The sequence below is a fragment of the Liolophura sinensis genome, chromosome 1 (assembly GCF_032854445.1).
Source record: "Liolophura sinensis isolate JHLJ2023 chromosome 1, CUHK_Ljap_v2, whole genome shotgun sequence".
Taxonomy (NCBI): domain Eukaryota; kingdom Metazoa; phylum Mollusca; class Polyplacophora; order Chitonida; family Chitonidae; genus Liolophura; species Liolophura sinensis.
This window is the reverse complement of record NC_088295.1, coordinates 63,504,629-63,517,958: the sequence shown is the minus strand read 5'-3', so window position 1 is coordinate 63,517,958 and position 13,330 is coordinate 63,504,629. Positions and strand designations below refer to the sequence as shown.

The window sequence follows — 13,330 nt, the reverse complement described above, 5'->3', positions numbered from 1 at the left end:
TTTTGTGATCGTCCGATATCGCCACGTAGACTTTCGTGACCACAGGAAACTATTATGGGGGGCCCAGTTATCGTGTCCCGGCAATCCCAATGATTCCTAATGAACCTTATTTTTCAAACCTTTTATTGGCAAATGCTCGGCTGCATGCTTTTTGTCGCAATGTAGTTTTACCCCATTTATAAAAGGGTAATCCTATGCAAAATATTTTAACGTTTGCAAGGTAGATTTACATAGCACATCTAACCGATAACGTAGCACCCAGCGCCGTTACGCGGACAATTTCACTAAAAATATTACCTCGAACCCTACCTTACATTTGTTATGCACTGATTCTCTTAGTCAACCAAAGTGTAGTTATGTCACAGCCAACATCGATAAACCATTTTTTAACCTAGCCTAATGAATTCGACGTTGTACACTAACGATTTAGCCTCTAACATAGATCCCTTCCCAAAACGCTGGATATTTTCGTGTTTGCACTTAATACTTGTGTAGCATTTCCTACCGGACATTTTCTCAATCAGTGATCTTCAGCTGAGGGTATATATTAAGCATTTCTGCTCACAGCCTGGCAAAAACATCGTCCAGACGGCCATCTTGCCATATGGGTCCAAGACGAACTATTCTCCACGATTTGGATTATTCATTTGTCAAGAACAGCGGACAATTTTTATCCGTGAAGAACATCAATATATATGGCAAAAAGTTTCCACCATAGAGAATACACAGCAAAAAAAACAGAAGGCAAACATGGCTGCCTGTTTAAAGTTTGCCGGTTTTCAGTTCAAAAATGTCTCATTTGAGCAGAATAGAAACTAATTTTGGCCCAACAAAAGTGTGATCCCCACGACTAGGGATTGCTGATTGAGAAAATGTCAGGTAGGAAATGCTGCGGACGTTCCTAGTGCAGATAGGGAAACACAAAGCATTTTGGAAAGGGGTCTCTGTTAGACCTTGTTGTCTAGCATACAACGTCTAATTCCTTAGTCTACTTCTAATCCAGGTGTTTAAACTTTTGAATCGAAAAGTTGAAGAACGTCCGCCATGTTTTCAGATCGAACTTCCGCCATGTCCAAGCAATTGTTTAAACCTGCCTTACTTTCTTAATAACTTGAGACACTTGTTAATTGAGGCACCCTGAAGTAAACAGGCAGATCACAGTAGACTCCTGCTAAGTGCTCCCAGGAGATGATATCAACTGACGGCATGCCAGCTGTATTATACTCTGGCCTAGTCTTCTTCAGTATACATGCTGGTATGAGCGTGTAGATGGATGAGATTCACACCTGCTATGACAATCACTGTTATTTAGCCAATATTTTGTCTGTTTATTGTGATTTCAGGTTGGGATAGAGTCCATGACCCGCTATGTCAGTCCCATCAACCCAGCTGTGTTTCCACATCTCACAGTAGTCTTACTGGCTATTGGCATTTTCTTCATGGCATGGTTCTTTGTGTATCCTTAGGAAATAGAACTTGGTCAATTTTATCATGAACTGAAACTAAAAATATGAAAAAAAATGTTTGTTTTAATCATTTTCTTATTGAAGGCTGGCTTTCATGTGCATGTTATGTATATATGTACAGTACATCCATCATGTTGGCAGTTTCATGAAATTATGGTTAATAATAATAATAATATTGTTTTTCTCATGATGAGCAACATTATATTTTAGTTCAGATTACCTTGGTCCTGTGCAAGCGAAATCTCTCTGATGATTAGAATTCCACATTCCTTGTTTACCCTTTGATGGATGAGAATGCGTGTTAAAATCCACTTTTTGCTGGCTTGTCTGTTGTTTAACATTGAGAGGTGAGAGGGCGACCATAATGCTGATCGCCCTCATATGTGAAATATTCTTGAGATGACTCGGCAAGGTTTCTTCATTCATAAATCATATTGTTCTGGTACATTGTTCTGAAGTGAAAGAGTCTTGACTGTAGACCTAAAATATCAGTGAAGTAAATAATAGGGCAGCACTGAATTACCTCCCTTGATGTCACTTTCACATTTAAGAGATGCGTTTGTAGGAGTAAGCTGTGGTTAGGTAGGACAATGTTAAATGGCTAGTATCGATGTTAAAGTGGCATACACTAGTTGAAGACCTATCTTTAAGATAGCTTTTACTTTTGTAAACCTGTTTGAAAGTCCAGGAAAAACCTTACACGTTTTTCAATCCATTGAGAGGGAATTGAAAAATCCTGACCCTAAATAAATAAATTGGACAGCTTAGGTGAACTCTGTCAAATGTTATATATTCTAACTCTGAGCTGAAAATCATCGACTTCATTTGACATCTCTCTTCATTTCTGCGACTCTCAAAGACTGATATCATGCTTTTTTTTTACATTAGGTTGTCAAGAAAATATTTGTGACTGTCCTGACACAACACACTTAGTACTTTAATAGGCAGCGTCCCACTTCTTGTAGTTTCATGTCTCAAAAACTAAACTTTTGTCATAGGCACTGTCACGTAACAAGGGAAGTAATTCAAAGCAGGCCTATGATTTTTTCAATTTGAGCAACCTGATGTTTGTTATAGACCACTTGTCTTCTAGCACTATGCATACAATCTTGTAGTCCAAATGGGAAATTCATGAGTAAATTGCACTCAACCAAATAGCTGACGACCATCGTGAGAGTGAACAAGTCTGATTATCAAATAAATAATCAAATTATCTTTTCTAATGGGGATGTGTGCAGTTATATGCATCCTACTCTTGCACAAAGGAATGTCAAGATCCAGCTGATGTTATTCCCCCTTACAGTCCACATTATATGGCATATTAACATTTCTCTTTATTTTGTCTTTATCTTTTCTTATTGCACTGGTCCTTAACACTGTGTCAGATATGAAGTCACATCCACAAAATTCACCCGAGATGTTTTTAAAGAGATGCTGGTATCACTAGTAGCCTCGGTCTTTATGGGATTTGGTGTTCTCTTCCTGCTGTTGTGGGTTGGAATATATGTCTAGCAGCAACAAAACAGTTTTATAAAAGTCTCAGTAAGTATTAAAACGGTTTTAATTATGTGTAGTTTCAGATGTATAGCTATCAGTACATGTCAGATGGTATATCTTGTTTTTGATAATTCAGACCTTTTTGGTGGTTTGATGATTAGAGCATCTGCCTCGAAGTCGAGAGACCCAGGATCAAACCCTGGTCAGGTCAGACCAAAGACGATGAAAATGATACTTGTTTATACCCTGAGTGGTGCTCACCATTGAGAGGTTAGAGCAAGGAAACAGGACTAGATAGCCTGGTATCAGTATAATATGACTGGGTGTGGTGTCTTGTCTGGTGTCTTTGGCATGATACTTCAGTGGCAGCAGCACTTTGGCGTAATGTGCTCACACCTAATTACTCCTCGTCATATGACTGAAAAATTGTTAAGTACGATGTAAAACCTCAAGCATACATTCACAGTGTTTAGGGCCTGGCTGGCTCAGAAAGTTGAAGCGTTAACTCACTGCGACTATATGCCCCTTGACAAGTGTGGCCTGGGTGTTCAAATCCATCTGTAGCTGTTTTGGCTGCAGCTTCAAGTCAGGAAGATTGTTAGGTTCCTGTTAAGAGTGGTTATAAGGTGGTTTTTTAACCCGAACGCTCTTGTCTCCCTCACGCATGAACCTGACCCCCCGTCACATAAGGGAAAAATTCTCAAGCACTGCCTAATACATAGAGCAAGTAATCATTGCTTTGAGTTGTCTATGAAAGAGAATTAAGAAATAATGTTCCTGCTATGGGTGTCAAGCGGCTGTTCCAGCTTACTGACTATAAAACTGCTGCAAAACATCCGTAGGAGGAAACATGATTTCAGTTTAATAACCCTCCCCTGAACTTTTAATGCGAGCGATCTAATAATTAAATATGAAAAACTCCAGTCATGTAAAGACTTTCAAAACCATTACGACCTGCAACGTCATACACACCAGGCAAAACTGTTGTTTCTAGACAAAAGGGGTTTAATCCATTTAGTCACAGATTTCAGCTCGTACAAGTATTAAGCTGATGGCATTTGCTGCAGATGAAAATAATCTGTGAAGTTTTTTAAACGATGAAGTATTTGTGGTAGGGGTCTGCTTGTAATCTGCTACAAGGACACATTTCTCACGACGTGTTTACATATGGTGTGCAACACACTGAATGAAATACTAGGTTGCAAATCGTGTTCCATATACTGATTACATATGTTTGACCTTTCTGTGATGTTATGACATCACAATAGCGATCGCCCAGGAAGGAATGAATTAACAAAGTCACGAGACATTCTGTTGTGACCTCTATCCATTCCTTTTTGTCTGTGAAAACAACATCCCTTTTTTTTGTAAACTCGTCCGTTCTATTTGCATCATATCATTGGGCGAGCTTTTTTTGCACCTAAAGGAGTAAAACATGAGATTTATTGTCTTTGGTTGTCTCCCTTGTATGTAATACAAAAATGATTGAGGATTGTAGAACTTTAAACAGTGCTGCCTGTTGGACAGATTTTAAGCCACCTTTCTTGTGTGTGTTTGACAGATCCCATGGAGTGTAACAAAGTTTTCATGGAGAAGGTCTAAGGATGTTCAGCTTCACATTCAGCTGTGCAGAGTGTGATGGGATGTACAGTCAAGGGAAAGGACAAATTTAACATTTATCATTTCATGTACAGTAATTACCATTGAATAAATACATGTAAAAAACAAATGAAAAGTTTCCTAATTCTAGTACTTATTGGAGTGGTCTTGTGTTTGGAGTGGTCTTGAGGTCGCTGTAATATAACCCACAAGTGAAGTGGCACTGTCACAATAAGTCCACTGTGCGATATGCTGTGGTTTTTCCAGGCTGTTCTTGGTTTCCTCAATGCACAAATTTTGATTACCGTTATGCGTTTAAGTGAAATAACATACAAAATATACGTGAAAAGTACTCCACAGTATTTTGTAAATTTCAGATCCGTATATTAACAGGAAGTTAGCACTAGTAAATAAATTTGACTATTAAGCGTCATTATTGCCACAGCCTTTTTTTCTCCCTGGCAAATGAGATGGCAGGCTCTTGCTGGAATGGTTTCAACTTCAAATTTAGCCGTAAGGTTTGTCAGGTACATGGCACAAAGTAGCAGTTTACTGCCTGAAGGGGTTCTCTCCTACTTTGTACCTGACAACAGCCGCAGAAGTGAAAAAATCCTGTCTAGAACATTGAACAACAATCAACGTGTGAAAATGTAGGTTTTGTAACTTGCCAAGGTGAGGTTCTTTGCTTCTGGCAATCGGAAGCTGATCGTATTCAATAGCAAGTGAAATATTCATGGCTACACCAATGAAAAGCGTATATATTCTGTTTGTTACTGGGAAATGGCCATCCGGTGAGTTTATGTAATAGGGTGACACATATTTGATCCTTATCTGAGAGAATATGTAATGTGAAATCCCGCTTCTCGAAATATATGATTTATGATTTAAATTATGATTTAACGCCATGTCAGCAAAATTTCAGCCATATTGTGGAGATCTTCAACACGATATGGCGCATTTGTGAACAGGGCTTTACACAACAATATGTAACTAAACGACGCCATAAAGCGTGCATACGCACTCTGCTTGTCAAGGATCGGGGTAGATCTGCCTTGTAAATTGAATATATTCGATTGGTTAGTGTTAATCATGAATTGTGGATGGGTGGGTGGGGAGGGGGGGATGATGAAGACGAATGAATCCCATCTTCAAAACGACAAAATGAAATTTGCACAACACGTCTGTTTAGAAACAACGAAAAGCACGTGTCTCGACACATTTGGGATCTTTCTTTCTGCATGTAGCCTACTATTAGCCTACACCCAGGAGCAGTGCGGTTGAAGACTACGCTTCGCTTTTTTATATTTGTACGGGCGCTCGTCAATACAAATATAAGAGAGCGAAGCGTAGTCATCCACGGCTACCATAATGCTGGCCACAGTCGTATAAGTGAAATAACTGAGTAAAACACCAATCGAGTAAATAAATAAGCATACACATTAACACTGGTACGGGAAATCATTATGTCAAACTAAACAGTTTCTCATTTACAACATTTATTGATGCAAAAAGATGGAAATTGTTGAAACAGTAATGTTGTAATAGTTGGATACTTTGGTAACATATGACATTTCACAATATATATCTCAACATGCAAATGTGGACTTGGTTTGTTTGTGGAAAGTAACAGATCTTAACTTTTATCAAGTAAATCAGACAATTCAAGAATGGGGACATATAATAATCCGAATATGGAACAGAAACCTATTTCGAATTATTTATTGAAAATAGAACAGGTGTTTTTCTTTGAAGAATGGATTAAAAGGAACTGTAAGAGGGACGAAGGGAGACAATCCTGCTATGTTAACAATCACGAACTGTTTCCTCCCTTGGTTTCCTCGTTTCGGACAATGTCAGCATAGAGGTAAAGCCTCCGCATACATTCAACACTTTTCGAAAAATATTCACAGTACTTACAAGAGTGCAAAATTTAACAAATTCATACTTTGTTTACAAGAAGAGAGAATGCTAAAGCCAACAACAATATATATTAATGCATTTCAAAACGTGTTGAGCAGCCGATCACAAACAATAAATGGCCTCTATATAGACAAACCTATGTAACAATGAACACACATTCTTTCTGTATATATCAATCAATCTGACAATTTCTTAACAGCAGTTCATATTGATAAAAATATAACATTTGTTTCACGTAACATGTACACTCCTATGAACTGTTTATTTTATTTTAATATACAAGGTACTGATTGTAGGCTTAGGAATTCACTTCTCAGCAATCCATTACTGAAGCTATGTTTTTCCAATTCTTGTGGCTGGTGTCGATTTTAAATATAATTCTTTTGATATTCAACATTTTTTAAATATTTTTGATGGAATGATAGATTGCGAAGTCGATGCAATGACCTGAACTTCCATTTTATTTCCGAAAACAATGTAACAATTACTTACCATTTCGCACATTTAGAACTTTCGTATAAATAAAGACAATAGTGCTTTTTTTAAGAGAAAAAAGTTTTACTAGAATCAGTAAAACGTAAAAAAGTGTCTAAAATAGTTTTTATGCATTTGTAGGCCTACACCATTCAGAAACTCCCCCTCCTCGGTCAGATTTCCTGACGGTATACAAGTAAACATTGATCCCTACGTTGTCAAAATTCATTTTATTCAAAGCCAATTAGCACATGCTATTCGTAATAGGTTACCACAAATTCGGGCTGAGATATATATATATATATTCCCACCAAATGTATCACTCATGTATACCTATGTATTTGATTTAAGATTTATGGTGGATAAAAAAGAAATGAAAATGAAATGTTTTTATTATTGTTAATCATAAGGTGTGCAGAAGCTTTATATCTCTGAATACAGTAGAAAATAAGACTCATATGGTGCAATACAACCGCATATTCACAAGACACCTGGTGTGTGAATTGTCCCTATAACAAGGTACCAGGTCTAAATGCCTTACAAGTTCTACAATACAGCTAGCCTATGCTGGATAAAGGCACTTGTTTTGCAAAACTTTTGGTGTTTGTAAGAAGGCTTATTTTTATACCAGAAAAAGTGCAAAAGAGCAGTCGAGAGTTCCTCTACAACAAGAAAAGTGCACGTGCTGACCATGAACACCAAACCTGCATAGAGACTCTTCAGGGAAGCTGCTAATGTATGCACAGTTTTGGTTAGAAAGATGGCATATAAAATATTGGATAGTATATTTATTGTTTGTGGAAAACGTTGAAAATATGGGGTAGAGAAAGGCCTACTAGTGCTTGTCAATATGTTATGGATGCTTGGTATATTCAGATAAGTGTTTGAAACCATGCTACTGCTTTGTTATCCACAAATAAGCACATATCATTCACTTTGTATATACAAAAAAATTCTATCTATAGTTGTATTAAATCACCGTAGAGGTTAGAATAAGGTTAAAGTGATCAAAACTGGTTTGCTAATAATCATAGCCTTTGTTGATCAAAGCTCTGCTTCTGTTCCTCAAGTGCTTTGGTCATACATAACTTGTCAAAAATGTTGAGCTTTTTGATTGGCTACAGAATTGGTTGATAAACACTTGGAACAGGCCAATGAACATGTCTTGTCAGATACAAGGTAGTGGAGGAGAAGACTAACTGTAGGAAGCTGGCTAAATGCTGACAGGATTTTAATCAGACTATAAACTATAATTGGTTTTTGAAACAGTCCTTCATATATCCAAGAAAATTGTTATTTGGTGAGAATTTTGCATTAAGAACTCGTCATCGCTTAAAGTCCAATACATGCTCCATTTATATCAACAAAATTTCGTCGCAATTAGATGTCTTTTAATTTCCGTAAAGCTTTGATGACAATGTCTATAAATCTCACCGAATTTCTCACCTTAAGGAAAATGCTGACTTGTCTTGGATTTCATGCATACTTTCCAAATCACTTCACATTAAGTAGAAATAATCGTGCATGACTATTAAGGTGGACACAAGGAAACCTTTTGATTTCTCGTGCCCCCGTTGTTTCCAGTATCTGGTCCAGTTCAGCGAATCTGACCTTTTTGTGCTTTATCCATGCAAGATAACCGCTGGATTGGTAGGCCTTCAATAAAATGGCATTTGGTAACCATGAGCCATGAAAAGTCACAGTTTTTTCTCTTTTCACTGAAGACCACAGTTATGCATGTGTCGTAAATTTCGACCTCCAATTTCACTGATATCAGTCTCAGACAACCGGTCTTCAGCAGCCAAACAGAACGATTAGAATGTTGGGTTCTACATAGGCCATAAACATGTCAACTGGATGTTTTTTTCAAGATAAGTTTTTGTGTCTTGTAATTTACAGCCTTCAATTTCATCGATATCATTCTCCTAAAATCAGTATATAGATGGCAAAAAATGAACCGCTGTATTGATGGGTTTTATGTAAACTGGCATAAGTGGTGGAACAGGATCGGTTGCTAAAAGTCTCATTCATTGCAGGCCTACCTCCTGGACATCGCAGGCAACCATTATATAATCCAACAACACCTTTTTCTGAGGACCTCTAAACAGTTTTTTCCGTGTAGGTTCTTTTCTTATTTTTGTGTTGTTTTTTTTTTATTGAAAGAGGCCTTTGGGCTGCTGGGATAATTCTTAACAATACATCAGCCAATGAATTGGGTTGTTGTTTACGTCGTTCAACACCAGCAGTTCAACAAAACGAGGCCAGCCAATCAACGGTCATTTCCGCAAGTTGTGCCACATCGCAGTCGGTTTCCGCAGTGACGTCATCATTTGGTTCCAGTGGGACAATTCCGTCCCTGAGGTATCGGCTCCAACTATCACGTGGCCTAAAGATGGCGTCCTCCCATCGGGCAGAAGTTCAGCGACAGTAATCCGCAACTGGACAGTCTGAAATAAACACAATCTTAAAACTCATTAACAAGACCCACCGCTGTAAAACCCAATCATTTGTCCAGTTTCTGTAGAAGATATATAAATGTATAAAGCAGCTATGCTAACCATTAAGACTAGCTCTCCATGCAGGGAATGTTTTATTATCACTCCTTCTCAGACTGTTTGTTTCTATTTTTTCTACCAGGATATATCAATAAATTATTAAAGAAGAAAGAATTCTCAAAGAATAGGGAATTATCTTTTCCTTCTTCAGTATGACTTCCAATTGTTGAGTTATGGCATGCTACATGGGAACTATGTACAATCCCTATGTATTATTCATGGATCCGTTATATTTCCTCATGGGGGTAGTTTCATGACTCACATATACTTACCTGTAGCACACTAGACGGCACAGAGAATATCATGGCTTCATTGAAGATCGGATTGTGTTCACCTCTCTTTACGGTTGTTTTCTTTTTGCTGATTTTCTTGCCATTTTGTAACAGATATACCTTCACAAATGGGTCTTAAAAAGAAAGAAGAGAAAATGTATATATAGGGCCTGTCATAAGGTTCAACACGACCACTTGACCATACAACCTGCAAAACATATATATACATTTCGGGACCAAGTTTTTCGTATGCCTTTCAATGCTTCGATCCGGTGGGGATTCAGGCAAGAAGATGTGTTAATTAGAGACGTTGCTGTTTGTGGTGGGCGGGGTGGGGGGAGGGTGATTCTGGGGAGTGTTTTTCTTTAACCTCCGGATTGTGCACCAACATTGCAAAAACACATTTACAAGGAATAATTCGATCAGGCCTGAAGACGTACAATTTTTCACGAGCGCTTTTCTCAGAGCCGAAGGATTCCCCATAATACTCTACGATTCAATGGCACATTTTCAAAACAACAGGCACTTTCTGAGATCAATTCTTTCTCTTCCAGAGGCAATTCTAAGAACGACTGGGTTCGCTGACAGAATCCCTCGCACAATCCGGAATTTGTGAGAGATGGTCCCAAATTGGAACTGTTCTTTGCATTGTCCACATTGAAAAATGTCACGTCTGGGAGAATGGGGACGGCGGAAAATACGGGAAGGGGTAACAATTAGCGATGTCCACTGGCCAGTTATAATTAATCAACGATTCGCACGCGTTAGAAGATGAATCGTTTTGAAGCTGCATTAGTGTGTGTGTATGTGCCACGTGGGAATTCCACGAAGTGCTGGGCTTGGTGTCCACAGGCAGTTTCTTGATTATCTGTCAATGATGTCAGATCCGTGGATTCCAAACACCCGATTTTTGCGTGGGGTAAAGATGATATGTTCCGCCACGAGGGTCAAACAGCTGTTGCCAACGTAGCTAATATATCGGGTTTGAGGAGTCAAAAACACCAAAGTTTACATAGCAATCAATCCGTGGACGCCAGTCACATGATTGTAATTTCCATTGTTGACGTTTCTTTTCTAGTCAATTCTGACCATTCTAAAATAGGATACTGACTTTGTTCAGACGATTATATTTAACATGGTCATCTTGTTTCACCATATAATAAGACGTTCCCTCGAAGTTTCACGTAATATGCTCAACAGTTTCAAATTCCAATCGTACCATCCTTCATATGAGTAGATAGATCCTGATTGCAAAGACAGTTCAGCAAATGAAATAGACGTCCTGTTGTTTCTGTTATCGTTGATGCTCCTCTTTCTAATGCGTGTTAAAACGAAAGTGTTCATAAATTTGTGAAAAGGCCTACAAATGAACACAAATCTACCTATAAAGGTTCATGGACTTGAAAGTTGGAAGGAAAAATATATATGCTTAATATGCTTAATATATGCAGGGGTTATGAAGACATAAAGTGTGCCTCAACACTTTTTATTGGCATAAATGTTCCCTTAACACCAAAGTCTTCCTTGAGTGAGTGGTTAGTTAATTAACATCAATGGTTAATTATTTTTCCATGAAAATAGATATACTATGTGTTTAAATTCGTTAACAAATAAAGCATCAAATGTGATTTAACTTTCCAGTGTAAAACACATACAATGGCAAACAATGTAGGTCAAAATACATGGACTTTATTTTTACAAATAAGCATCGCAACTTTACACCTTCGTTTCACACAGAAATATATACAGCTAGTTAACATTGAAACGTGTTGGTATCGGTAACAAAATTGCCGGTAGATTTTGCTATAAAACTGCACCATCATTTTTGACAGCACATTGTCTAAGAATGGATGCATTCTTAGAGCACTACGGACTTCTTTGCCTAGAGCTATTAAGCTTATTACTTCCATAAACGCTTGGTGTATATATTGTTATGCGAACAACTGCCGTTAGCTTCTAAATTTAGCTTGCCACTGTTTACATATGCTGAGTTCACGGCCTGCTGTCTGCCTCTATCTTAGAATGTTCCAGAATACGCTCAGTTCGGGGCCTGTTTGTTTACAACAAGTGTTTAAGAATTTTCTTATTCTAGAAAATTCCACCCGTCTATATAAGACCTATGAAAGCAGGTCAAAAGAGGAGAAAGGAGAATTATTGAGAGTTTTGGATTCTTTCGCTGTGTGTTACTTTAGCAGGCCTTTTGTGCTGAATTTTGGTGTCTTTATAGCCTCTGGCTTTGTTACATCCTATCTCCACCGAGCACTTGTTTCAGTCTGAACTTGTATATTTAATTTGTGCTCTTGTGTACACAGTGCTTGCTAGTACACGGACCCTGTCTTGTTAAACTTAAGTACTTTAGTATTTGTATAAGTCTTGTTATCTGTTCTTGTTAAACCTAATAAATTGTTGAAAAATAAAAACTGCTGGTTTGGGTTACTTTTTTGTGCGGTTTTGTACATATATCATAAACATATATATATATATTTGTAGAAATGCATAAATATATATATTCCTTTTTCTCTGCTTTATATATATATATATATATATATATATATATATATATATATATATATATATATATATATATATATATATTTATATATATATATATATACCTATACCTATACCTACCTCCAGCATCCTTCTCCTCGTTCCATTTCAAGTTCCTGGCCTTGGAGATCACAATGGTCAGTCTTTCAGCAGTGGGCAGGTAGCTCAGGGAGAATAAAATGTCCCCATACTCTGTGTGGGTCTGCCGGAAAAGACACGTGCAAATAAAGCTGCCAATCAATCAAGTAAAGAAATAACGACGAGCTGAGAATAGCTCCACTATGCACTCAGGCATTAAGGCGACATTCAAAGACAGACTGTTTTGGCCTCATCTGACTTTTATAAAGAACCTAGGACTTAACAGTTTGTATTGTGTGACATTAATGGAATAGTTTTTTTTTTTGTATATTAAGAAACTGAATCATGGAGGTAAATACACAACCAGATAAACTTATTCCAGCAACAATTACCAGACAAGAAGGAAAAATGGGGCAAGTTTTCATGCGCAATGGCCCTTCGTGTTCAAGCCGGATTGATGGTTTGTTCCCGTATAATACATGAGTTCTATACGTAACCAGTTTGTCTATCAGTGGTCACAAAAGCTATATAACTTAGGTCGCAATGACATTTAGCAGGAAATTAAAGATTCGGCCATTATCTGCAAATTACTGATTGCAGTTAGAGCTATGAATCCAGATGTATATGATGCCTTCTAGAGTTATAAATATTACATTATATAAATGTCATTTTCGGTCTGTAACAACTGACTTCAAGTGATGTCACTACCCCTCCTTGGAAGACAATTTTCAAAATATTGTATGCCACACATAATTCAGGTTCCGGCATACGCATGCACATAGCAGTGAAACCATTTTGTCTCAGTATTTTTCACACTCATGAAAGCAAAAAGATCTACCTCACACTCCAGCAAATTAGCAGATTTCTGACAAATCAACTTAATCTGACAAAAATGGTATAGATCGTTACAATAATTAAA

At 37.6% G+C, this 13,330-nt stretch overlaps 1 protein-coding gene across 1 annotated transcript in view; it reads right to left on the bottom strand.

Moving 5' to 3' along the window:
- Positions 1 to 6,049: 6,049 nt before the first annotated feature.
- The window catches only part of LOC135479394 (synaptotagmin-12-like), a 72,064-nt gene continuing 64,783 nt past the window's right edge, over positions 6,050 to 13,330 (bottom strand). Inside the window, exons 7-9 of the mRNA XM_064759222.1 lie at positions 12,415 to 12,535; positions 9,784 to 9,917; positions 6,050 to 9,403 (exon numbers count right to left, since the gene is read on the bottom strand). Of these exons, the coding sequence (XP_064615292.1) occupies positions 9,233 to 9,403; positions 9,784 to 9,917; positions 12,415 to 12,535 (426 nt within the window). The 3' untranslated portion in view covers positions 6,050 to 9,232. The remainder of the gene's footprint in view (positions 9,404 to 9,783; positions 9,918 to 12,414; positions 12,536 to 13,330) is intronic.